The sequence below is a fragment of the Abramis brama genome, assembly GCF_963993115.1.
Source record: "Abramis brama genome assembly, chromosome: 8".
Classification (NCBI taxonomy): domain Eukaryota; kingdom Metazoa; phylum Chordata; class Actinopteri; order Cypriniformes; family Leuciscidae; genus Abramis; species Abramis brama.
Genome location: NC_139970.1, coordinates 37,048,230 through 37,075,630, shown reverse-complemented (window position 1 = coordinate 37,075,630; position 27,401 = coordinate 37,048,230). Strand labels below are relative to the sequence as shown.

Sequence of the window (27,401 nt, the reverse complement as noted above, 5' to 3'; positions counted from 1 at the left end):
CCATTAACTCAATATACAATAGTACCAAAAGTCTTAAAGTACTAGTGAAAGTGCTTCTGTTTTGCATTTTTTCATTTCATTTTTTATTTTGTTATATACATTTACAAGTACAGAGTAATATTAATTAACAACATGTACTCACTATAGGGTTAAGGTTAGGAATAGGATTGAGTTTGGGGTTAGTTGCATGTAATTATGCATCATTTACTGTTATTATTACAGTAAGTACTTGTAACATGTAACAAGGACACTGTAAAATACAACAGTGTTGTGACTTAACTAAAAATATTATATTATATTATTTTAAATATTAAATGATTGAATGCCTCGGAAACTAATTGAAATAAGTTTACATACTAAAATGACTAAAACTATATTAAATAAAAATGTATTAAAGCTATATAGACTATAAAAATCTAATGAAAATGACAAAAGCACATACAATTACTAAAATATTAACTAAAATTGAAACTGAAAGTATAATAAAAATAAAAGCTAAATACTATAGTAGTATGTACAGTACATACTACTAAAATGTAATCTTTTTTGCTATCAGCATAACAACTTGACTGAAAAGATGATTTAATATGAATTTCAGAATGTCATTGTTTTTTTCTTACAAATATTTTCTTTATAGTAAGTTTATATGAAAAAAAAATGAAGCGTTGTTATCAGCTTTATGGATCCCAGTGTAATCCCTGACATGTAACAATAACAGTACATTAGTCTATGGGTGCAGCACAGTCATGTGGGTGTTGCATGTCATATCTGTACTTTACTACATCTGGAATGCTGTATTGACCAATCAGCATCCAAAACCGGAACTATTCACTTTATAATATAACAGGCATTCCACCACAACATATACTTTTATGGGAACAGTGAAGAGTTCACCATGAGGGAGTCATTCCCAACGACTCATTAACATCTGTCATAACCCGGCTCACAGGCCGTGACAAATGCAAGGAGGACACGGAAGATTGCCAAGCATAAACATATTAAAAATATAAAAAAACACTAATGTAATGCATTGGTGCGGTACTGCAATTATGGTTTAGTATAGAAGTGTCATGATTATTACTTGAACTATATTATTTTGTAGAGGGCATGACAGATGCTTAAAAAATACTGAGACTTATACCACAAGAAAAGCAGTTGTTTTGTTCAGAACTGAATGCTTTCAAACAAAGACATTACACTATTATAGACATTATTATGTATGTCACATATACAGTACACATATATGTGTATGTTGGGAAGCCATACATGGAGTAATGCATTTTTTTAGTCCTTCAAAGCAGTGCTTTGATGAATACAAAGCATTCTAATGCAAGGAAAAGCAAACAAACCAAATATCAAATTACGTTTCATCTACAATATTGGCATTAAATTAGTATATAAAGGCAGAAATTAAGATTACTCAAGAACAAAGTCTAGTTCATGGCAACAAGCCAAGGCTGAGATGAGGGAGGTACCATTTAAACAATCTGATTATTTCTGCTAGAATAATAAAGAATTCTTGGTGCTTTTCCAATTAAAAAGAGGACAAATGTGCGGTTCACAGTAAAGCCAAGCCACATTGTATTAGTTAAAGCACTTTGGTTGGTTGGGTGAGTCATATCTCATTACGCTTTCCACTTGGGGTCATTGTGAATTGGACGGGCCCCTGCAACGTTGCCTCCTGTGAGAGATCATTGTAATAATCAGCACAAAACAGACTCTGTCATGTGACTACTAAACAAGCCTCAGTCCCATCACAGAGAGGGGAAAACAGAAACTTTGCAGCTGATTTGGACAAACACCTCCAAGGACACGATCACTCGTAAATGCCTGCGAAGGATTGCCAAAGATCCCCCATAGAGGCAGAGGAGGAAATTGACTGCTGTGTTTGGACTCATTTCTCCTGCTCTCTTCACCACATGCTCCTGTTTATTTTCAGCTCTGCCAAGTCAGTTTCTAATTTCTGTGGCCTCCAAACTTGCTTTTCCTGGTAATAGGGAGAACATTTTAACCCTTTAAACATAACAAACCTTCTATCATAACATCTGGTCTTCAGTGAACCAAAGAGGATTAATGTCACACTCTTCTTGGTCGAAGCTCTGATGTTAGCAGCACCATCACAAACTCTTCTTTTCACTTTCAAAAATAAAGGTTCCAAAAAGGTGGTTTTCAAGCGATGCCGTAGAAGAACCATTTTTGGTTCTCCAAAGAATTTTCAGTGAAAGTTCTTAAAAGAACCATTTTATTTTCTTAGTGTAATGAACATTTTAATAATCTAAAGAATCTTTATCCACTATAAAGAACCTTTTGGAATGGAAAGGTGCCATGATCTTAAAGGTTTTCATAGAGCCATTGATGCCAATAAAGAACCTTTATTTTTAAGAGTGTAAAAAATCTCCTCTTCCTTTCCCTTTTCTCTGCTTTTCTGCATTGTAACTCTGTATTGTGGTACTTTGGCTCTTGCTTGTGATGCTCCTAATTTGCAAGTCGCTTTGGAAAAAAGCATCTTCTAAATAAAAAGGGAACAATTAAATCCACACTGAGTCCACACTGTTTGCATTTAAGCTCTTCTCACTTTTTAAAATTCGTATTCAAAGAGAATCACTGAGTATATGGAACCAACATCAAATAATAAACCACTGTGAAAAATTTGATGAATGTCTCCATCTAGTGAATCAAATCATCAATGCTCTTTAAAGAGTGGCTAGTTTTTTCTTTTGCATTTCAAGTATGAGACAAAGAAAGAGACATATACGAAGAGAGAAATATAATTTTCTGAATGTTTTTCCTCTGAGACTGATCCAGTATCATTACACATTTCTTTTGAAATATAAAGTGTGTAATTTCTGTAAATGGAATTGCAATCTGTTTGCTTGAGCCAAGGAAGTCTATTATGCCTTCCATAGCATTTATATTCATCTCAATGATAGTTGGTTAGCTGGTGCAGAACCTACTTGAAATTACCTGTCTTGCTGACATCTTTGTCAATGTGCACTCAGTTAAACATATTACACATAAGTCATGTCCTTGTGAGTAAATGACACACACAGTGAGAGACACTAGCCGGGCATCAATACGGTCTCCTTTCTTAAATAGCACCCAAGAGGCTGCTCAGGAGAACAGCAGTTTTGAATTATTCATTTTGATAAGTGTTTTAGATGCAGCCCATCTGCACTTCTCTGTGCTAGAATATTGACTATGACTATTTAAAATTGCATAATCCATTTGGAGCATTAATATTCAGTTACCTTCATTCAGTTTGTTAAGTGTCCTTATGAATGTGAACTTTTGATTAATGCTGTATGTGAGTGGTAATTTGCTAAGCTTAATTAGCATTCCTCCACCGCTCTCGGTTAGGACGACTGTCTGGGACGTAGAGTATCAGAACACAGTCAGTATCTAATGCAGTGAGTTTAGCTGCTGACTGATGAATTCTCCCACGTCATCATGTACAACACAGTGTAGAAATTGCATAAGGTGTATGTATGCTACTTGATGTATGTTACTTGTTATTTAGCAATGCAAGTTTTATCTACAGAAACTTGCAGTATTTAACTGACTGGGATAATCCACCTTTTGACCATCTTGGCAACACAGTAATCGTGCAAATAAAATCTAACAACAACAATAGTATCTTAAAGGGATAGTTTACCTAAAAATTTATTTTGTATTTTTTTTACATTATTTACTCACTCTCAAACATGTAGACTTTATTTCTTCTACAGAACACTAATGTGTGTGTGTGTGTGTGTGTGTGTGTGTGTGTGTGCGTGTGTGTGCGTATTGAGTTGTTGAGAACTCTTCCCTGTTCCCATAAAAGTATATGGTGTGGTGGAATGCCTGTTATATCTATGATTATAAAGTGAATAGTTTTTGGAGACCCACATGACTGTGCTGCATCCACATAGACTAATGTGATTTTTAGAATATCTTCTTTTCTATTTTCTGCTTATTTTTTTCCCTGACCATAATCACATTTTAACCACTTTCAAGCAATAGGTAACACTGCAATTAACATTGAATTATATCCAAAAGCAGCAACCGGCTTCAATCTGTATGGTCACTATGTGATGTTTATGATTAAGTTTGTGCAACTCATCGTTGCTTGTAAATTCGATCTATCCGAAAGAAGAGAGAACAACAAAATACCCTGACGATTTCTCCCAGTTGATTGGATTAAAGCTGCCTTTCTCCATGATGAATTACCACTTAAGTGAATTATTTTAATTAGCAGCAGCCATAAATAAATTCTGCATTACAGGGCAAAAACGTGGCAGGAAATTAAGTGATTCTTTTAATCTGTTGAACTTTGGAATCCAGCCATTAATTTATCAACAGGGTATGTGCTAGATGGAGAGAAAATATATCAATCACTCCATGCCTCCAGCCTGTCTGTGGCTTATTGCCAGGGGAATTGTTAAGGCAACAGTCAAACTGCTTCTGATGAAAGCCGCTGCTTTAATAATCAATTCCAATATTTGTCTAGATTAATCATGAAACACTCAATATCTATATTAATATGCCGTAGTTTCTCTGTTGTGCTAATTTCTGTGTTCTCTTTGTAAAATCCATCTTGCTTAAAAATAATGGGAAAATTAATGCTATTTTTTTTTCTTTAAAATGTTTAGTGCAGGCAATTTCTCACACTTTTAACTATTTTGAAAGTGCTGTAAGCGAATATCCAGAGCTGTGAAATTAAAGCTAGCAAACAGGGACAAATATTAATTTCAATGAAGAGGCCATGAAAAATCAGGCACTGGTAAAATAGCTACTGTAATATAATGAAGTGTTTACAATTTCTATTTTGCTTGCAAAAATAATTATTTTGTCAATGCATGGCTTTTTGCAGCCAGAAAGTTTTGTTATTACAACTCGTGTTTATCAGTCACAGAGACTGCTGTGATAATTTCTTGTGATATTTTATGTGGTATTCCAAAGAAGAAGAAAAAAAACCATAACATTTTTCTAAGACTGAAGTTGATGAAAAGGAGCACATGATTTATGGCTGTCCCCTCTTTTTGCTGTCGTTGTTTTTTAGAGGACAAGAGTCCATGTCATCTGGAGGATGAGCCGGGGCCATGCAGAGGACTGGTGCCTCGCTATTTTTTTGATTTCAAGAGCCAAGAATGCAAACGATTCTATTATGGTGGCTGCTTTGGGAATGCCAACAACTTCAAGACCATAAAAGAATGCCATGAGAGATGTCTACGTATGTACCAGCAACAAAACATTTCTCTTCTCTGCAATTTTCAATAATAACATATTGCTTTTGTACAAGCCCTGTAATTAAAGTCATCTGCATGACAAAGGTTACAGCACTTTGGTATTCTAACCTTCATTTTCCAGCTTGTTGCAGTCTATTTTTAGCAGTAATTTCAACAGTCAAATTCACTGTTGAAAATGTTATCTTTAGGAATTAAATTGTCCTTGAAGGATACATACTGTTAAAAACTACAGTATATTAGACCAGACAGCAAACAAACAGCTTGTGTGTCTGAGCAGCACAGCACTGTATCTTATTTCACTTGTGAACAGGGCGTTTACACAGATGTCTTAAAGGGGCAGCAGCTTGTTTATAGTCAGAAAAGGTGGGAAAACAATTGCCAAACAAAAAACCCTTTAATAAAACTATAAGGCGGCCAAAGGGTGGACGCAATAAATGTTTATTTGTTTACCACAATTGGATTTTTGTTTAGATAACTGTTCCACATACCATACATATCATATTTAAAGCCCCCAAAATGCACGAACATGCAATACAAGATTAGATGTCTCTTTATGATAGCTGAAGCGAGGCAAAATAATGCTTCACGGAAAAAAAAGTGAAGATGAATGACGCTCACTCTCACTCTCTCTCCTCCCCCATCATGAGTGTATACGCCCCCTACTGCTGATTGGCTATAAGTGTGTTGTGATGCTCGGTCTGATCCACTTTCAACAGCGCTTCAGAGAAATCGCTTACTGCACCTTTAATCTCTAGGTGTCCTAAATGTCGTAAAAGAGCCACGAAAATGAAACAGACTAATTTATAACCACAAAAACACTTCACTACTTTCCTCTTGTTGAAAAACACTGAACAAAATTAAAAGTCATGTGAAGAGAATGCAAAGGATGTTTACAGAGAGATCTTACATAGAATTTAAGTTCTAAAAGAAGTGTGCAAATAATGATTATACTTTCTCTGAATATTTAGTTGTTTATAAGCATATACACTCACCTAAAGGATTATTAGGAACACCTGTTCAATTTCTCATTAATGCAATTATCTAATCAACCAATCACATGGCAGTTGCTTCAATGCATTTAGGGGTATGGTCCTGGTCAAGACAATCTCCTGAACTCCAAACTGAATGTCAGAATGGGAAAGAAAGGTGATTTAAGCAATTTTGAGCGTGGCATGGTTGTTGGTGCCAGACGGGCCGGCCTGAGTATTTCACAATCTGCTCAGTTACTGGGATTTTCACGCACAACCATTTCTAGGGTTTACAAAGAATGGCGTGAAAAGGGAAAAACATCCAGTATGCGGCAGTCCTGTGGGCGAAAATGCCTTGTTGATGCTAGAGGTCAGAGGAGAATGGGCCGACTGATTCAAGCTGATAGAAGAGCAACTTTGACTGAAATAACCACTCGTTACAACCGAGGTATGCAGCAAAGCATTTGTGAAGCCACAACACGCACAACCTTGAGGCGGATGGGCTACAACAGCAGAAGACCCCACGGGGTACCACTCATCTCCACTACAAATAGGAAAAAGAGGCTACAATTTGCACGAGCTCACCAAAATTGGACAGTTGAAGACTGGAAAAATGTTGCCTGGTCTGATGATTCTCGATTTCTGTTGAGACATTCAGATGGTAGAGTCAGAATTTGGCGTAAACAGAATGAGAACATGGATCCATCATGCCTTGTTACCAATGTGCAGGCTGGTGGTGGTGGTGTAATGGTGTGGGGGATGTTTTCTTGGCACACTTTAGGCCCCTTAGTGCCAATTGGGCATCGTTTAAATGCCACGGCCTACCTGATCATTTTTTCTGACCATGTCCATCCCTTTATGACCACCATGTACCCATCCTCTGATGGCTACTTCCAGCAGGATAATGCACCATGTCACAAAGCTCGAATCATTTCAAATTGGTTTCTTGAACATGACAATGAGTTCACTGTACTAAAATGGCCCCCACAGTCACCAGATCTCAACCCAATAGAGCATCTTTGGGATGTGGTGGAACGGGAGCTTCGTGCCCTGGATGTGCATCCCACAAATCTCCATCAACTGCAAGATGCTATCCTATCAATATGGGCCAACATTTCTAAAGAATGCTTTCAGCACCTTGTTGAATCAATGCCACGTAGAATTAAGGCAGTTCTGAAGGCGAAAGGGGGTCAAACACAGTATTAGTATGGTGTTCCTAATAATCCTTTAGGTGAGTGTATGTTTAAATATAGAAGCACTAAACCTGGATAAACAGACAGGCAGGAAACGTTTTAAAGGGTTAGTTCACCCAAAAATGTAAATTCTGTCATTAATTACTTGCCCTCATGTTGTTCCAAACCCGTAAGACTTTCCTTCATCTTCGAAACACAAATGAAGATATTTTTGATAATATCTTAGCGATTTCGGTCTCACCATTGACAGCTACGCAACTACCATTTTGACGCTTCAAAAAGTTCATAAAGAGATCTTATAACTAATCCATATGAATTGAGCGGTTTAGTCCAACTTTTCAAGATACTTGATCGCTTTATATGATGAACAGATTGAATTTAGGCTTTTATTCACATATAAACATTGATCAGCGAACAAACAGTAACTCAAACGAACCTGCATGACGTGCGAAAATGAACCTCATAGATTCTTGTGGAAGCTCAAATGTGCTGCGTAACATGAGAATGAACCTCATTGGTTCTTGCATGTCAAGCATGTTATGCTTGAGCTTTCATTTACCATAACTGATGTGTGAGTTTATTAATGTTTATATGTGAATAAAAGCCTAAATTCAATCTGTTCATCATATAAAGTGATTGAGTCTCTTCAGAAAATTTGGACTGAACCGCTCATTTCATATGGATTCGTTTTACGATCTCTTTATGAACTTTTTGAAGCGTCAAAATGGTAGTTGCGTAGCTGTCAATGGAGAGACAGAAATCGCTCAGATTTTATTAAAAATATCTTCATTTGTGTTTCGAAGATGAACGAAAGTAGTACAGGTTTAGAACGACATGAGGTTGAGTAAATGATAACAGAATTTTCATTGTTGGGTGAACTATCCCTTTAATGGTGCGTGTTTGTGCAACCTGAGAAAGACTCCTCTGTAACAAAAGGACATCAAATGTGATGTTTTCACTCTGTTTCCTCCTTTTAGCTGGCTCAAACCACATGGAACAAAATTCTCCATTAAAACCAGAGGAAGAGGAAGCAAAACCCAGGACAGAACCTCTCACTAAACATGGTGAGATGAGACACAACCTGCTTGGTTATAATGTCAGAAAACCTTTTTATTTATACTGTATATTACAATGATCTGTATTTAAAGGTGCACCAAGTCATTTTTAGTACCTTTTAGGCACAGATGCAGCATCACACAAAAACTTTATTGTTTTGTAGAAATACCATTGATACATTTACTTAAATTTAGTCATTTAATCATTTAGCAGACGCTTTTACCCAAAGCGGCTTACAAATGAGAACAATATAACCTTTTATATAAATCTTTTTTTGTGATTCACTAAGTATTTGGTTATTTTTAGAGTATTCTCCTTTGGATGCATCCCATTTGCCACTGCAAAAAGGGTCCCAACCAGCTTCTCAGGAAGCAGGTGAGAATCACACACACACACACACACACACACACACACGCACACACACACACACATTAGCTGTGGATGTGAAAGCAGAGAGTTCTAGACAGCTGTGTTTTCATGTCAGACAGTCTGTTTGAGTCTGGAGGGCAGCGTAGCAGCCATTTTTTCTGCCTTATTTTGACAGTTAAGAGCTGCTCTCTGCTCCTCAGCTCCAGGGCTCATGACATCTCAGTCTGGCACAGAGATACAGTAGCACACACTGAGACACAAGTATGTGATATTTACAATACTAATCCTAATATTAATATTTAAAAAAAACTGAATTTCAGTTTCTATAATTGTAACATTTACATTGTTACAACGTGTTGATGGTAGCTATTCATTCTACTCCACATTTACCTCTTTAATCACAGCGATTAATGAAGTATAGTAAGTGAATAAAGATAAACCATCCTGTCAGTGGTCTGTTTTACTAATTTATTATTTGCAATTTACTTTTTGAGTTAAAAGTTACTGCTAATTAATTACAGTAATTGATTATTGGTTAAAAGATGACTCACCCTGCATCCCAATGTATGTGGGATTAGAATAAGTGTGTCCCAAAGCATAGTATGTTGAAAAGAGTATGCCAGAAGTCCCCGGATGGTCTACTTTTCCAGTAGATTTTTGAAGTGTGGATCCATGCACACTCTAAAGGCTAATATTGCTCACACTTTGTAAGAGGATTTGGTTCAGAACTACAAACAAATAAAAAGTGTTAAAAAACTACAAACTTGGCATGTTGGATGTGCGCCACTCACGGTTAAGTAAAGAGGTTTAGATAAAGGGGTTAGGGTGACTAATAATCAACATTTAACCTGATAAAAATATTTATTTAATGTTATCCATGTTATATTTCATCTGAAACAACAATGTGAACTTTTATAAAGATCTGTTTGGCTTTTAAATGCATCATAATGCAAAAATATGAGGAGAGTTCTCCGCATGAAAGACCCATGACTGCAGATCAACATGCCTCTGCATTTCTCTCCAATATGGTAGGAAATGAAATGAATGAAATGTGAAGAATGTTAACTGTGACAAAATGATTGGCAGGCCAGTTTATGTGACAGGATGCACGCAACCACGTGACAGAGCTTTCTGTTAAAGACACAATTGTAGTACAGTATGTCCCAAAGCTGGTGTACTCTTCTGCTACACACTGAAAAGTGTGTGTACTTTTTCTTCACAAAAAGAGTACATACATTTAGGGTGTAGAATAAGTAGGCTAATTGGGACACAGCATTAGATGGCCAAATTCTCTGTGGCGCCATTGAAGGATGATGCTTAGATTTTACTGCCATCTAGTGGATCATGTATATCAAGTCAAATAAAGTTTAATGTCATTCCAGCTAGAATAAATACAGGAAGTAGTACACTTATGTTTAAACATTTATCATTATGTTATAAAATAATAACTTTAAATTAGTCATTAAATAATGTAATAATGTAATATAAAATAACATTGATGTAACAACTTGGATCATATTTTAAACAACATCAATAACAAATGATCATAGTGTCCCACTTTACCGGTTTACATCCTCTACGGTGGAACAAAACATACTCTATAAACAAAAAATAAGATACAATAGAGATCAGATGTGAGGTTTACTTATAGTATGCACAATAGTGTACATTGCAAATAATACAGTTACTGTAATTGGTCCTTGGCTGCAAAGGGACATGAACATTTTTAGTATTGCTACTCTGTACAGTGACCTTAAGCTTGGGAAAGGTGCTTTATAAACAAAGCATTATTATTATCATTATTATTAAAAGTGGATAGTTAATTGTTCAATAGACCTTATTCAGAGCAGCGCCATGACAGGTACGAAAGCAAGGCTGTGAGCGATAGACTTACCTTGTTTTCAATGGCATCCGCTGTAAACTGCTGTATAAAGCTCCTAGATAACTTATAATTTTCCACAGCTCATGTTGTCTGGAGTTTTTTGTCTACTGAAATTTCTTGGAAAAATATTTTTGCAGTGTTTCGTCAGCAGAACACTCCAAAGACGCATTAAATAACAGTACAACCCACTGAAGAGATGGAAGTCTATCCCTCACAGCCTCGCTTTCATTCAAAGATGCCGCTGCTGTGAATAAGGTCTATTGTGTAGCAGAAATGCAGTGCAATGTATAATAATAATTCATTAAAGTGCTCTTATTACGCTATTCTAAAAGGTTCTATTTTTATTTTGGAGGTCTCCTACATGGTTTACATGCATTCAAGGTAAAAAATAGAAATAATTTTCTCATAATATAGATTGCAGCATCACCTCTTGTCTGAAACAGTTTGATAAAGGATCCGGTCTCTCTCTAAACCCCTCCTTTCCGAGAGTCTACTCTGCTCTGATTGGTCAGTCTGTTGTGATTGGTCTAAAGCTTACAGAGCGTGTCAGAAACGAACCCCCCCTTAACCATATCTGAATTTCAGCTTCCTCAGCGCTTATATAGGATTTGCTTTCGTAGTGGAGAAAAGTGTCTTCTACAGTGTTTGAGGACGGGTCAAAGTAGACATTGTTCATGGTCAACTAATGAAGACCAGATTTGTTACAAACCTACGTAGGTTCGAGCAGGAAGTAAGACTGGAAATACTGACGACTCACTTTAGGCAAAAAAATAATTTTTGATGTTGTGCACTTTGATCTTTGAAACTTTGCAGACCTTTTACATTCACAAACAGCTAAGTCAAGTCACCTTTATTTATATAGCACTACTGATACTACTTTTATGTGATATTATGTCATATTATTATGGGTATTGTCTCAGTGGAACATGCATGAGAGTGTATTTTAAACAGCTAGTGAGAATGTCAATATATTGTTATTGCATTTCAGAGTTCAGTCCCCCAGAAATCTGCATGAGTCCAGTTGATCGGGGCGATTGCGACGGCTCTGAGAGGAGATACGTGTACAACCTCAGGACTGGGAGATGCCAAGCTTTTCGCTACACTGGCTGTGGAGGCAACAAAAACAACTTTGTCCACAAGAGACACTGCGTTAAGATGTGCATGAAAGGTGTGTTTACTGCAGGGTTTAAAGGTGCTGTAAGCGATTTTTGAAAAACGTTGCTGAAAAGTGGATCGGACCGAGCACCAAAACACACTTGTAGCCAATCAGCAGTAAGGGGCGTATACACTCATGATGTGTATCATGATGTAAATGAGAGAGAGCTCAGTGCACAAGACAGAGATTAGCAGACTGAGGGAGATACCAGAGAAAATACAAAAGAGGAAAAGGCCAGGAGAATATATCAGGTTACGATCAGGCAAGAGGAAGGATCTGCATAAATATCGGAAGCTTTCCAGCACTGGAGAGACCTTAAGGAGCGGCAAAGCCTGAAAACGGATGCTGAGGTTGCTTTATTTCTTCTCGACACATGAGTAACGTTGGTTTTGCTGTGTTTCACAGAACTAAGATATGCTGTCTTTTGCTTGAATATACTCGTTTGTCATCTTCACTTGGTTTTTCATTTGCATTATTATTATTATTATTATAAGCCTGGAACGTGTAAACCTCCTCCCTCGCCTGTTTTAAGCATCGGCTCCCAAAGTGTGTCTGAAAAGTGAGATAACATACTCCTAATTTAAGTTTTTTTTTTTTTTGGTTCCCCTTATAGTGATTGATATAACCCACTTGGACTGTCGTCTTATGTAGGGAGCTTTTCATTAAAACGGTGTTTGTTTTTTGGGATGGAAGGGATGACTTTGCCATTGAAGGAGTAGAACTATTAGACATTCGACTTGAATTATCATAGTAACACAAACTGCTTTCACTCATTGATGACATCATACCCTCGGGTGGCAGGCACAGCAGACTTCGCCATAGTCGTTGCCTGTGTTGCATAGCGTGTATGTGAATGTGTGTGTGTGTGTGTGGGGGGGGGTATGGCATCAAGATATGGGTGTGATACATTTGGGTAGGGCCGTGCTTGTTTTGGTGATTTCAAATATCAACAGCAATCGCTTACTGCACCTTTAATATTTTAATTGAGAAGAACTGCATAGTTTAGTGTCAATAATGATGATGATGCATGCTCGAGACAGAGTGAAAACAAAGACCACAAGAAAAGTAAAGCAAGATTTATGTGTATTGCTGATTCTCTATGTTCAATGTTTTCTCTTTCAGATCACGGTCGGAGAAGGCAAATACGGATAAAGACGAGGAACTCAAATATCTTATTCCGATCTGTCTAGGACATATATTTTCATGATATATTTTCATGATACCAAATGCTAAACCACTCTTTTATCCACATTGTGCAGCTTTGGTATAGTGTTTGAGAAAATAAGAGAAAGCAGCATGTGATTGTATCTTGCTGACCCACACATTATTATCATGTATATAATTATTACAGTTAATGGATTTTAATCTTGGCTTCATATATTAAGACGTTCTATGTATTTTAAGTGTAAGACATAATTTTCCACTCTATATTGTTTTATGGGGAAGAAAGGACAAATTTACATACTAAATTACTTATCAACATACATTATAATTACTCATATAATTCTTTCACAATGCCCGCTTATGGATCTATTTAACACTGAGTATTTATGGCAGTTATAAATATTTGCTGAGGATTCTAAATCCTTTCTTCTTTTTTGTAAAATTGTTCTCAAACATACTAATGCTTTGTCTTTTTATAATGTGTATACAGTAAACACTCCAAAATGTTTACTTTTGCTGCCCTTGCACTGTGTTCTTGAACTTATGCCATTGTTTGTATGTAATGACTTGAGGGAAATAACTGTCTTTTATCCAGGACACAGTGATAAACCCATTGAGAGTTGAGTCTAGCATTCATTTTTTTTTACATTTTATAATAAAATATGCTAGATGTGACTAACAGATCATCAGTAACAACATCTCACCTCTCTATAGCTGCATAACTACCAATAGAGTGCTAGTGATTCTTTTGTGAAAAGTATTGCAGAACTTGATGATAGACTTGTAAAAAAAAAAAAAAAAAATGCTTAAGATCCTACACAAGATGGAGCTGTTACTCTCTCTTTTTGGAATCCACTACCAGTTGTTAATATTCCTTTACCTTTATCTTTTCCTTTTCCTTTACCGTTTTTTTAAACAATTCTATTTGAATGATCTTTCATTATGTTTCTTAGAGTTGACTGATGGAGTTTATTCAAATTTAAAGCATTTGATTTAATGTACTTATTGTGTACATATTTTTTTCTGTGAAAATGTCATAAGATGGGGGTCATCTTTCCTAGAGGGTCTACCTTTTTACTTCAAAATAAAAATAAACAATCTTTAAATTTAAATTAAGGTTTAACTTTATGTTAAGGTGTCCTTGTTCCAGTGTAATTATGCATTTAAGTACTGAGTGATATTAATTAACAACATGTAGCTACTTACTTTAGAGTTAAGGTTAGGAATGGGGTTTGCTTTATAGTTAGTTGCATGTAATTATGATTCATTTACTGTTATTACTATAGTAAGTACATGTAACAAGGAGGACACTAAAATAAAGTGTTACCTAAATTACTGTGTCCTCAAATATCCCATCATCAAATAAACATACAACTTTAAATTGCAACATAAAATGTAATGTAGGCCTACATTAAGAAAAAAGGTATCAGCAAATAATACAACTAAAAAGATTTTTAGTTTTTAGAAGCTAGAATTGTTTGGATATACTAATAATATATATTATGTTATATCTTGTGATTTAAAATTGCATAAAGCAAACAGTGTATGGAACGATCAATGTGCCATCGAGGCGGGGATAAGCAGTGATGATGTAACAGGAAGCTACTACACTGAATATCTTCCAGCCTGACAGCCGTCGTCATTCACACGCTGCGCGTCTCGTGCGCTCTTCATCTCGCGCTCTGATATTGTACATGTATCGTCCATGTCACCGTGACGTCGCAAAGGAAAGTAATGACTGTTTATGATTTTAAATAACAAGAAGGCACGCTCGTTTTTATCTGAAACTCTCCTTATCACCTTGGATTTAATCTACAGGTAAGAAAATGCTTGATACGGACGAACGACTAGTGAATTATATATATGGACAGGGAATTAATTTAGTGCTGCTGGAGCCTCTCCAGTCAAGCGGGCTGTCTTGTCTTGTTATAACAATTGCTGACGGACTCTCAGACTTCTTATGAATTAATAAGAGCTTCAAACTGAGAAATAAACGGCGGCTTTTGTCTATTGGACTGAATTATCATTCAGATATTGGATCTTGTGTTCTGGTAATTTTATAACTCAAGTTAAAGAGATGCAATATGTGAGTGTGGGCACATCTGTGCATGTGTATGTGTATGACCGAAACTGGATTGCACCAACAAATTTATCATCATTTTTAATTTTGTATTTATAGGTACAAAGTATAATATTCTATAATGAAGAATGACTGTACCCGATACTGCTTGTCAATACCAGCATGCCAAGCATGTTTCATTTAATTAACTGGCAGATTACTTAACAAATCCAAGACTTATCCAACATTGTCGACAAAAAGTGAGAAATATCATTACTATTATACAATATTGAAGATCTAAATATGCCAAAATCCGCTTGATATATACTGTATACACACAGACGTATATGGGCCATTCTACAGAATTGGTGCAAAGTCAGAGTTGGAAACATCTTGAAATTTTTTTGTTTTTTCCCACAAATTTTGCATGTATGCAAATTGTATAATATCCAAGGTACGCTTTTCTAGTAATTGTGCAGTTAATTCTCATATTGTATTTTCAGAAAATGCTGGAATATTTTCCTTCTCCCCAAATTTGTCACTACCGAAACACAATATTAAATAATTTATTAAGAAGGCTTATAATGACCTATTAAGATTTTGTTTACATCTACCTTATAAATATATATTTTTTTTTCTTTGTAGAAGGCATAACGTTTATCGTACTGATTTCAAAGTTAAGGATTCATTAGTTTGAATATGCATTGAACCAAACACTATCATAACATCTTATTTGATAATTCAATATACTTTATTTTTGACAAAACATCCCATGTTACGGTAGTGACTGCACATTTTTGGTAGTGACAGTAATGTTTTGGTAGTGACCACAATACTTAGTTTGCCATGGCTGAATCAGACTGTCCACATTTTATGTTAATATAAATAAATAACTATGCACATATGCAGTCAGTACATATAGCAGACACACATCTGACAGTAAATATCTTATAAGAACACTTCTGTTCTTTTCTTCTGAGCTATTCTATACTTTGGGTCTTGAGGTGCAAGTGAGAAGAGGTATGCTCATAGATTTTTCTTCCTAAAAAAAACAACAACTTACAATGTAGACTGTTTCAGAACCACTTTGTTTTATTTTCACATTTTCAACATTTTGTTTATGAGTCATTCAGATAAATCTCCAGAACCACTGAACTGTGTGTGTGTGTGTGTGTGTGTGTCCGTTATTCGCATATCTCTCGAACCGTTAGTCCGATGGATTTCAAACTCGACAGGTGTCTCGCTACGGGCACGAGTAAGTGCAGTGCCAAGTTTGACGTTGTTTGGATGAGAAATGCTAAAGATATCGTTAAATATATCATTTTTAGAAGGTTGTGGTTTAAAAATAAACATTCTGACATAAAAACACTCAGTCAGCTACACTGTTTACTTCTGAATATTATAGTTTGGTTCCAAAACGTGATAAATCCATTTTGATTAATTTGAGTAAAAATGTGTTTTCTTTACCAAGAAACCAACAATTACTAAAAACACACACAAAAACTGATTTTGCACGGGCACTTTGCACTGCTCCCTGAATCGACGCGCTTATTCATTTGTGGATGTTAACTGAATCTGTAAGTCAGCTATGCTGTTTACTTCTGAATATTATATTTCATTCTGGTGCGCTTAACGTTATCGCTACTGTGTAATAGTAGCCTATGCTATTCACCAACTAAACATATCCTATTCAATGCGTTCACAGTCTCTTTCATGGCCATCATTTGTAGTTGCCTATTCACAAACTGTTTGCTCAAGCATAGCGTTTTCTTGGAGTTCACTGTGTGCTTTCTACCATGCACAAATAAAAATTACATTAATTTCAGAATAATTTTCCTCATTCAGATAAATCTCCAGAACCACTGAACTGTGTGTGTGTATGTGTGTGTGTATTGTTTTCCTCCATGCTTTTCTGACATGTCTTTGCTCCCTGTCAGATAATTCACTGATACTCTTCAACTTTCCTTCTTCCCTTCGTTTCTTATTTCTTTCTCTTTCTTTCCTTAAGTATTCCTTGTACTTCACTGGGTCTTCCCTCAACCTTTGTTTGTATTCTCTCTGTCTCTCTGTTGTAGTTTTTCTATTTTTTTTTAGGCATGATGGTGTTTTATGTCATTCTCCCTGTCAAGTTAATCATAGAAATTAACATTTACTGACAACAACCTTACACCTAAGCTAGTATCATGGACAGCAACCTTAAAGGTTGGGTATGTAATTCTCTTTTTTGGCCATTTTTTCAAAATCACTTGAAATCCTATTCCTAACCCCCTTACAGTCACTGAGTTAGAAGCACTGAAATGTAAATTAAGCAATTTAATCATCTGTGGAACGGGCAGGACTCGAAAAACTCCAGCCAATCATTTCCAAGACCACCTAGAATCATTGGACAGTAAGTGCGTCAATCAAACGGTCGTGCCATACACCCCTCCCCCTCATGTTCTTTGAATGGGTGGAGTCAAAGGAAAGAAGGTAGGACCATTTGAGTTGTGTATTTTCAAAATCTGCCGGCCGTTTTGCAAATCACATACCCCACCTTTAAGTAATTGTAACCTCATCTCATTACAGAATTTTAACAGAATCTTGCATACTAAAACACTAAAACATACTACAGTAGTAATTATTTGCATAACTGTACTAAAATGTAGTTTATTCCTCCAAATAAAGGATTATGTGTTCCCTTTTGTCACTACCAAAACAATAATGTCACAACCGAAACTTCAAGACATGTTTCGGTTGTGACTGTTTTGGTAGTGACAATTTTAGATACTTTTGAGCCTAGCTCGAAGATGCTAATCAGTACATGGTTAGTAATCACTGGTCAGAACAGTTGAACACATATAACAACTAAATTTTATGGAATAACATCCAAAAAAGTTTTAGCAGAAAAAATGAGTTTGGTAGTGACATTCCTTAAAGTTACACACAGATTTTTAGACTTTAGAACACATTTACCTCAAAATGATGGGATCAATCTACTCCATATAGCACATGAGAGAGAGGGACACAGGAATATTTCCTGATCAAAAATGTAGGGCTGTGGTTAAAATCACTCAGTCAATGGACTACAACATTCACTGTTTTGGTAGTGACATGAAAATGCAGGACACGTTTTTTTTAGATAAAGTTTCATGATTTAAAAATAAAATATAAAATAAAAAAAAAATTTAACTTTTTTTCAATATCATTTTCACAAGTTGAAATTTAGGGGTTAGGGTTTGGGACAGCCACCTCCTAATTGAAAGTAGCCCATAAATGATGATTTTATATATAAAAATCTTACTGAAATCTTAAATATTATTGTGGGTTTCAATAGATAATTGAAGGATCTTAGTAAACATCTAAGATTTTAATAATTGAATGCTTTTCAAATGTGTTTTTTGGATGAGGGACAGCAGTTTGCACCAATTCTGTAGAATGGCCCATATATATATATATATATATATATATATATATATATATACACACACACACATCTATTATGTAAACAAAAACTTTTATGTTATATGTCCTTATTAATCGATTTGGCAGCACTATTATATATGTGTGTGTGTGTGTGAACATTAATTAACTATATAAGATTAATGCGATAAGAAATCAGTTTGTTGGACATTCTAAACATAGACCTATTTATTTTCCATGCAATCTTAGAACCGTAGCTCTTCTTGTTGTACTTTATCCCATCAGTGCCAGGAACTGAAAAGATAAAATACTAGTATCGTGAAGTAACTGGAAATACCAAGGTCTGTTGACACCTAACCACACTACTGACAGAAGGGGCCTGACAAGGAGGAACATTTTGATAATTAATAGCTAACAGATAGCCTTGGTATTTGTGTTTTTGGCCACATGGTTACATAAGCAGCCACTTATTTGTGATGAAATACTGGAGCTGATGGGGCATAGAACGCTAAAATGATCTTTTCAGATTTAGCTCATATGATGCAATGACACCGTTGAGACAGTCTCAGTTTGACATGCATATCTTCCTAAGATATTTCATGTAAAATTCTGTCTCATCCCTGTTGCTTGGCTCTTTAATCTCAAAATAATTGTGAATACAAGCATCAGTTAGTACTGCACATTCTTGTGCTTAGGGATTTGAACAAACTTCTTATGGTAAAAATTAAACTTTTGAGTGTAACTAATTCTGCACAGTTTGTTCCAAATCCACCATGCAGCTTTCATAGATCAACCAGAATACACTAGCAGTCACCTAGCAATGCCATAGTAACCACTCTGAATACTCTAGTAACTGCACAGAAGCATGGTAAAACCACTCAGAACACTTTAACAATGGCATAGCAAAGCTCTGACAATCACATTCAAGCATTATGGCGGTGAGTTTTACATGGACAAGCATTTTCTAATATCACTTATTTTTGAAATCAGACCTTATTCATAGTGCTGAGGAATGAACAATTTGTTCTACAGATTCAGGTTGCAAAATTAAAAGGTTAGTGACTGTTCGTCTCTGGGGATGCTAGCTGGCAAAGGGACCTAATGAAAGAGGATTTGCAACTTAGTTCACGAAAAGCCAATTAATCTCCACACAGAATACCTTAAAGAGCATAGATTGTGCTTTTAAGGTAATCAATTATTTAGCCTCGCTGTTTGAGAGCCTTTTATGTGCTTCTCAATGCAGAGCCCCAAAGCATGCATGTGTTTGTCAAGGTTGAGTGCTGCTTTCGAGGAGGATTTAATGTCAGTGGAACAAAGCTGTGTTTCTGCCCTGGCGACATTGCATTCAGTTACTGTGCCATTACCATGGTTCACCCCTTAACGGAAACGTGGAGAGCAGAAAAATGTTTTCGTGCAAATATAGCTTTCACAATCCTTTGCTATTAGTGAAAAAGTGTGCTCGTCTTGAGCAATCGACTTTACAGTCCCACTGGTTGGATTAATAGAATTTGTGCACACTGGCCACATAATTAGATGCATGTGAGCTCAAAACAACCCTGAGCATTTTGCAAAGTAAATATTTTCTCCATCTCCACCGTGAGACAGGCCATGATATGTCTTGCATTTTTTATTAGCAGTGGTGTCAGATTTCATGATTAGATGCTTTGAATTAATGCAACAACAAAAAAAGATTTATTACAGTCAGGGACTCAGTGTCTTGTTTCAAGCATTAAACTGGACTCAGGCTAATAGGACCATTTCATTTCCTCTCTCTAGATTCATTTGATTATGTGCGTTGAAGTCTGGCAAGCCTTTTATTGCAACCTGCTCTCTAGCTGTTATTTCCATCATCAAACATCAAAGCATCAAAGTCAATATATTTCATAAGGTTATACCTAGAGCAATTATTCTGTACCATGTATCTCTTTAATACACAGATAGTTTGACCATTCAAAAGCTCACCAAACTGCATTTATTTAATCAGAAATACAGTAAAAACAGTAATATTGTGAATATTATTGAAATTTAAAATAACTGTGATACACTACCATTCAAAAGTTTGGGGAAAGAAATATTTATTAATAATAATAATAATAATATATTTATTCAGCAAGGATGCATTAAATTGTTCAAAAGTGACAGTAAAGACATTTATAAATGCTACAAAATATTTCTATTCCAAATCAGTTTTGATCATTGAACTTTCTTTTCATCCAAGAATGTGGAAAGAAAATGCATCACAGTTTCCACAAAAATATTAAATGGCAAAAACATTAATGTTGATAATAATAATAATAATAATAATAATAATAATATATGAATAATAATTAAACACCAATATCAATTGATCACAATATTACTGTTTTTACAGGTTTTTTTTATACAATAAATGCATTCTTGGTCAGCAAGACTTCTTTCAAAAATGCATATATACTGTATATATATATATATATATATATATATATATATATATATATATATATATATGTACTTATATAATTTAGATCTGGAAATACAAAACGGTTTCAGTTTGGGTAATGTAAAATATAATTATTAATATATCAAATTATTGATTATTAATATATAAAAATTCTAAATAGGGGTGCTTTCTCAGAATTTTGAACCACTTTGTATTTTGGCATTAAATCAGCTATCGGCCACCTCCACTCTAGATATTAGTAACGGTTCGTTATATAAAGGCCTACAAATAACAGCATTACGTGAATATTCCTATGGATACTGGCAGCCAGGTTTGTCCTACAGTGTAATTAATCATGGCTATACATGTAGCTGATGACACAGAGTGAATGCTGTAGTATTTTTAAAAATGGACCCTAGAGATGAAGGGCTTGTGTGGGTTGCCAAACAGTGGAAATATATTCGGAGATTTAGAATGAGTGTTTAACGCTGATATACACTAAACAAACTGCCGTTGGCGGGCAGAGGCTTTAAGATTTATTGGCCTCTGCCACCACTCGGAGTGCGGGGGATCCTGGGAATGCATGTGGATGAGTCAAAGCCCACCCACTTCCAAGTGGGTCAGTCTTAGGTTATCATGTGTCTGCCAAACACTTCCTTTAAAAGTGGGATTTCATTCTTCTCTGAATGATTTAGGAGCACCAAGTGGAACTGGATCTTCCTCTTCTAATTTGAACACTCACCTCCTTCCCTTAGTCTCTCACTTTTGTTTGAAAGTGTTACCTGAGTTTCATAACTCATTGGACCGCAGCCTTTCCTGCAAACCCTCCAATGCTGTTCTCTCCTGTAAGCAGCAAAGTCTCCTAAAGTTCAAGTTCAGGACCTTTCACATGCCTTCTCTAGTCCTGGAGGGTACAGGCGAATGGTCTGCGGGTTTAAAAATAGGGGTGAATATGATCCGGTTCCGAGTTTTATTTTCATGGCTCAGAGGAATCCTGGGAGCGCAGAGGCAAAACTCACGGTCCTGGAGAATGGTCTGCAGAGGAAGTGGTTTTAGATGCTAGACACAGAACTAGCTGTCTATACACAGCAGGATAACTTCTACGAACACAATGCTTCTCTAATGCTTCCCCCCTGAGCTTTTTCAGCTGTCTAGTTTTAAAACATAGGGGATACATTTGCGTGTGATTGGACAGGTTTCCATGCAATGAAGTAAATAGAATAATTTTGGTTGCTGGATTCAGAATCACAGGAGGTTCTGTGTCTGTGGTTTGAGAAAGTCTTGATTGTCTCCTCAATTTGTTTATGCATTCTATAAAAAAAGCCATGTGAAATAAAAGGAAGCCTGTTCTGTCCTTTTGATTTATTTGAATAAGCCTGTTCCTGCAGAATATGCTTAATCAGTTGTTTTAGTCCTGGTTGCTTCATTAAACAAAATCTTTCTTCGTTGCAAGAGCTACTATGTTATTATCTTGCATATGGGCATCTGCGCTGCATGCTTTAAATCAGAGGTTCCCAAACTTTTTGCCTCGGGCCCCCCCCCTATACATATGGGTCACATCTCGCGCAAATTTATTCTCCTCAATAAATTCATGTAGTCCATCAAACATCTCCACACTTCCTTTTTCTATTCGCGCTGTCCATCGCTCCATCTTCTTTACAAATCCGATTATTTTGTCGGCTAATGACATAATGTTGGTATTGGGGCCTTGCAGCGACATGTTAAGTCCATTCAGTCTATCGAAAATATCTGCCAAGTAGGCCAGGTTTGTCAGAAATGTAGGATCTGTCAGACTTTCTGCGTAGGGAGACTGTATAATCATTAAGAATAGTCGCACTTCATCTCTCATTTCAAAAAGACGCCGCAATACTTTACCTCGCGACAACCACCTGACCTCAGTGTGCAACAGTAAAGATTTGTGTTCAGATCCCATTTCTTTGCACATAACAGCAAACAGTCTCGTATTGATGGGACGTGCTTTTATTACGTTAACAATTTTAATTACTGTTTGAAGCACGCAACTCAGCTCATAATCAAGGGCCTTGGAAGCAAGAGCTTCCCTGTGTATAAAACAATGGGTGAATCTTACGTGCGGTGCAACTGCTTGTATCTTCGCCTTTAGACCCTTATGTTTGCCCATCATAGCACCAGCTCCATCCGTACACACGGCCACACAGTTATCGAAACTCAAATATGATTTGATATATTACGTCGATTCATCAAGTTGTATGGAAAATTTTCCGTTTTTTTTTTTATACGATCAATAAGCTGAATCTTTATGTCGTTTGCCATGTCATCTATTCGTCGGGCAATGGTGTTATCTGACAGTGGGACCTGTTTAAGCTGACTCGCTATTTTTTCATTATCCATAGCTTGACATGGCTATTGCTGCAGGGAGAATGAGCGTCTCGCCAATTGTGTGTGGCTTCTTAGATTTTGCAATGAGGTATGAAACTTCATAAGATGCAGCCTGGAGTTTGGTAGTTGTTGTAGTCTGTGTAGTCAATACTTGCTTTTGACCACGCAAATCTTGCTTTGCGACGGAAAAAATCAATTGTTTTATCAATGTGTGTTGGGTGTTTGGTGTGTAAATGTCTCTTAATTTTCCCCGGCTTCAAACTGTCATTTGCTAGTACCTCCGTACACATTACACATTGTGGACGTGCATCCCCATCAACCAGGAGTCACGTAAATCCATACCGAATGTAATCGTCTTGATATCTCCTTCGCTTTGCTGAATTTAAGTGGGCCTGCGAATGCTTGCGTTTCCCTCGTGTTTTCACTGGCACCACTGTATCCCCCGCCAGGCTATGCACAGTTCCCACGGGTCTTTCGATCTGCCTTGGATCTGCCTCCACAGGTTCTGCCTCCTCTAGCCTTGGTGTGTCATTGTTAGATTTCGGTTCATCTGTGTTTGCTCCAGTTATTTTAGGCGTAGAATCAACGATTATATTTTTACGAATCAGCCAACGATCCATCTTATTTTCTACACTCTGAAAAGTTTTGCTAGCTGCTAGCGGGTATTATTACCAGTTGAAACAAGATAGGCTATATCAGCTTTTAAAACTGTGATCGCCCCCTAGTGACAATTAAGGCAAAATACAAAAATTGGCATTAACCAGAATAACCAAACATAATTTTCCCTCTCAGCTTTTCACTCGCGCCCCCCCAATGGTAACGTCGCGCTCCCCCCCCACACTTTGGGAACCACTGCTTTAAATAATGCATTTTCTGTAAACTAGAGAGAAGTGTGTTTTTAACAGCTAGATTTTCACAAGATGTTCTTATAGCCAAAGTTGAATATCTGAATCGTGACAGCTGATACCACTTTATTTATTTACATGTATTTTCTGTGTTGTTTAGCATCCAATTCACCAAAGAAATTCTGCAAATCAAGTAAAAACACAAAAAAAGTACTGATGGAAAAATGTTTAATTATAATTTTGGAAATGCAGGGACTAATTCACTAAACAGCTCAACCAAGTGCTAAAGGCACTGAAATGCACTTGGGGTATTTAAATATTTTTATAAATGATTTATTTATTTGTGCAGGTAAAACATTACAAGTAACGTGAGTTACTTAATCAGATTACTTTTCCCAAGTAAAGTAACACATTACTTTTAAACTTTCAACAAAATATCTGAATCACTTTGTTTTTCAATTTATTGACTGACACCTCTTCTGTCCCCATGTTGAGAGAAATCAGATGCAGAGGTGTGCTGTAAACATGATGGTTATTTTAGTTCTAGAGTAAATGTGAGAGCATGCATTTACTCTTCTCACTTGTACAAAAACTGATTCAGTATTCCTCAAAATGAATAAAAAAAAGGCAAACTCAGAATTACTCAAACCTGCTGCAATTATTAAATGTTAAACAACACAAATATACTTTATGTATTTAATCTCACATTATTAACCAATATCTTTGCTGCTGACCTTCGATGCCCCAATTCAACCGTACTAAGCAAAAATTACTTTAGGTAAACATCACATTTGTGTTTCATATTTTGTTTTTATTGCTGAAGTAAGAGTGCTGGGTTGTGTCCGAAATCGCCTCCTATACCCTTAAATAGGGCACTATTTGAGGGGACAAGCCATTTGTAGTGGTGTCCGAAACCATAGTGGACATTATCGAGTGCACTCATTCAATCCCACAATGCACTGCAATAACGAGTGTACATCCGATGTATGCTCAACGGCTAGAGAATACCCATAATTCACTGTGAATTATACACAGTGGATCATAACTCAGCTGAATCATCCATCCATCCATTTTCCAAACCAATGGTCCAATGTGGGTGCAGCATAATATCATACAGGTATAAATTCCTTTTTAATTGATTATTAAATTGTTTATTTAGGTTTATACATGCTAGTTTCCATGACAGAGTTCAAGATGCATCTTTTCATTACTACTGGAGCTGCCAGTTTGCTAAGTTTCAAATGATTATTAAACAGCAAGCACAGACTATGCAAAAGCGGAAGCCCTTCCGGTGGACTCAGTGTCTGAATTCACTCACTCCTTTTCATTCACTATGTGAATAGGAGTAATGTAGGGGATAGTGAATGAGTGTATAGGAAGTGATTTCGAACACAGCCCTGAACTTTTTTCTCCTCCATCCTATTCTTCCGTTATACAGAATGGCAGCAGAGCTGAAAGGTTTGTTCGAGCTGAGCCCTCTACTGTACAGGCTAGAATTTGTATTTCCTTCAGCCTGAGGCTTATTCATATCACTATTAATGTGAATGGGCCTTTACATTTGCGAGAAATAGAACTTTTGTTTATTTGTTTGTTTGTTTGTTTGTTATTAAAAATCCCAGGTGAGAAAAGGCAACTTAAAAGTAACTTAATGCATAACATTCCATTAAAAAGTAACTAAGTAACGCAATTAGTTACTTTTTTAGGGAATAACGCAATATTGTAACGCATTACTTTTAAAAGTAACTTTCCCAACGCTACCAATGTTAAACACTAAAAGTTACAATACGCTGTTAGCGGAACACTTGAATATCTAAATTGTGCCAGCTGATATCACTTCATTCACATGCATTTTAGGTGTTGTTTAACATTCAGTTCACCAAAGAAATTCTGCAAATCAGTTATTTAGCAATTAGCTGGTTGAGCTATTTAGTACATTCGCCCCTGCATTTCCAAAAATGATAGTTTTCAAATGATCCATCATAACATGCATCTGTATCCAGACACTTAAGAGCAAGTTATGAAAAACAGTGGAAACACTCAGGGGATGGATTATGGTTTGAACCCTGAAATAGCTTAAAATACTGTATGAACAGCTTTGCTACCCTGTTTTATTTCTGTTCTCCTTTGGCTGTTTGTATCAGTAGCCACACTAGAGGATATGGGTCACCCCTGCAGTTTTGCATGTTCAGCTGTGTTACGCTGGGGCAGGAAAGGGAGGGTCAGCTCACATTACCAAGAATCAACATTTGGCAGATGTTTCCAGGTAGTTACGTGCTGTGTTTCATAAAAGCAATTTGCTGCCCTGATTTGACAGATGCTGGTGTCAGTCTAAATAAAACATTCATACTGTTTTGCTTGTACTACTTTTTATAGGCTTTTTTTCATACTCCCTGGTTCTATTTTAAGTTACAGTACTGGTACTGTATATTCCTCATATTGAGTTACAGTGTATGATTTCACACACTCTTTTGTAATATCCCGTTGCTATCTAGACGAACCTGATGCTCAAGTAAACATAATCCCTCAAATTGTCACTGCATTAGCTGCTATTGTTGAAACCATCATGATGTGACATTGAAATAACCTTACTGTGTTGAATTCATAGAAAACAAATATGACAAGCTTGTGTCTGCATTATATTGCAACAGTAGTTCTCAAAAATGGATCTCAGATCTAAGTCCCCATGAAATCAAAATTGACCCTATTTACTTTGTTAGCGCATATTACTAGTCTTGTGGTGAACAATTAATCTGTGCAAGTAAATATAAAAAAAAAAATATTTTTTACCATGGTAATCTTTAATCAAAATCTGAAAAGTTACTTCCGGGTCTGGAATGGCATCTTTTTCTGATGACATAGGTTTGACGGCTTGGTTTGAAAACGCTTAACCACTCCCCTCTAACCGTTAGTCTGCTATGAGCAGAGATGGAGAGGAGGAGCGCTAGAGTAAAACCCTGCCCTCTGTTCAATATTCCGTTTCACTTGAAAATACGTCATAACACTGGAGAAAAGTCGTTTGCAACTTCCGGTTCACGGGGACTTTAAAAAAAAATGCTAAATGCAAATAATACAAACGATGCGCTGTATACCATTAAAAATTTTGGGGTCAGACTCAGTAATATATCTTTCTGGAAAGAAATGTAACCTTTTATTTAAATTGATCAAAAGTAACAGTGAAGACTTTTCCATCGTTACAAAAGACATATTTAAATACAGTTCTTTTGAACGTTCTCATTGAAGAATCCAGACTTTTTTTTTTATCACGGTTTCCACAAAAATATTAAGCAGCACAACTGTTTTTCAACATG

The 27,401-nt window shown here is 36.2% G+C and overlaps 2 protein-coding genes across 5 annotated transcripts in view; both read left to right on the top strand.

The window, feature by feature from the left end:
- Positions 1–13,521, top strand: part of tfpia (tissue factor pathway inhibitor a) — a 29,145-nt gene extending 15,624 nt beyond the window's left edge. For all 4 annotated transcript variants that reach the window (XM_084122856.1, XM_084122857.1, XM_084122855.1 and 1 more), the window contains exons 3-7: positions 5,039–5,209; positions 8,364–8,450; positions 8,749–8,817; positions 11,682–11,861; positions 12,972–13,521. In XM_084122856.1, the coding sequence (XP_083978982.1) occupies positions 5,039–5,209; positions 8,364–8,450; positions 8,749–8,817; positions 11,682–11,861; positions 12,972–13,039 (575 nt within the window). In that variant the 3' untranslated portion in view covers positions 13,040–13,521. The remainder of the gene's footprint in view (positions 1–5,038; positions 5,210–8,363; positions 8,451–8,748; positions 8,818–11,681; positions 11,862–12,971) is intronic.
- Positions 13,522–14,617: 1,096 nt separating this feature from the next.
- The window catches only part of calcrla (calcitonin receptor-like a), a 31,825-nt gene continuing 19,041 nt past the window's right edge, over positions 14,618–27,401 (top strand). The window contains exon 1 of the mRNA XM_084122518.1: positions 14,618–14,831. The gene's annotated coding sequence lies outside the window, so the exon portion shown is untranslated. The remainder of the gene's footprint in view (positions 14,832–27,401) is intronic.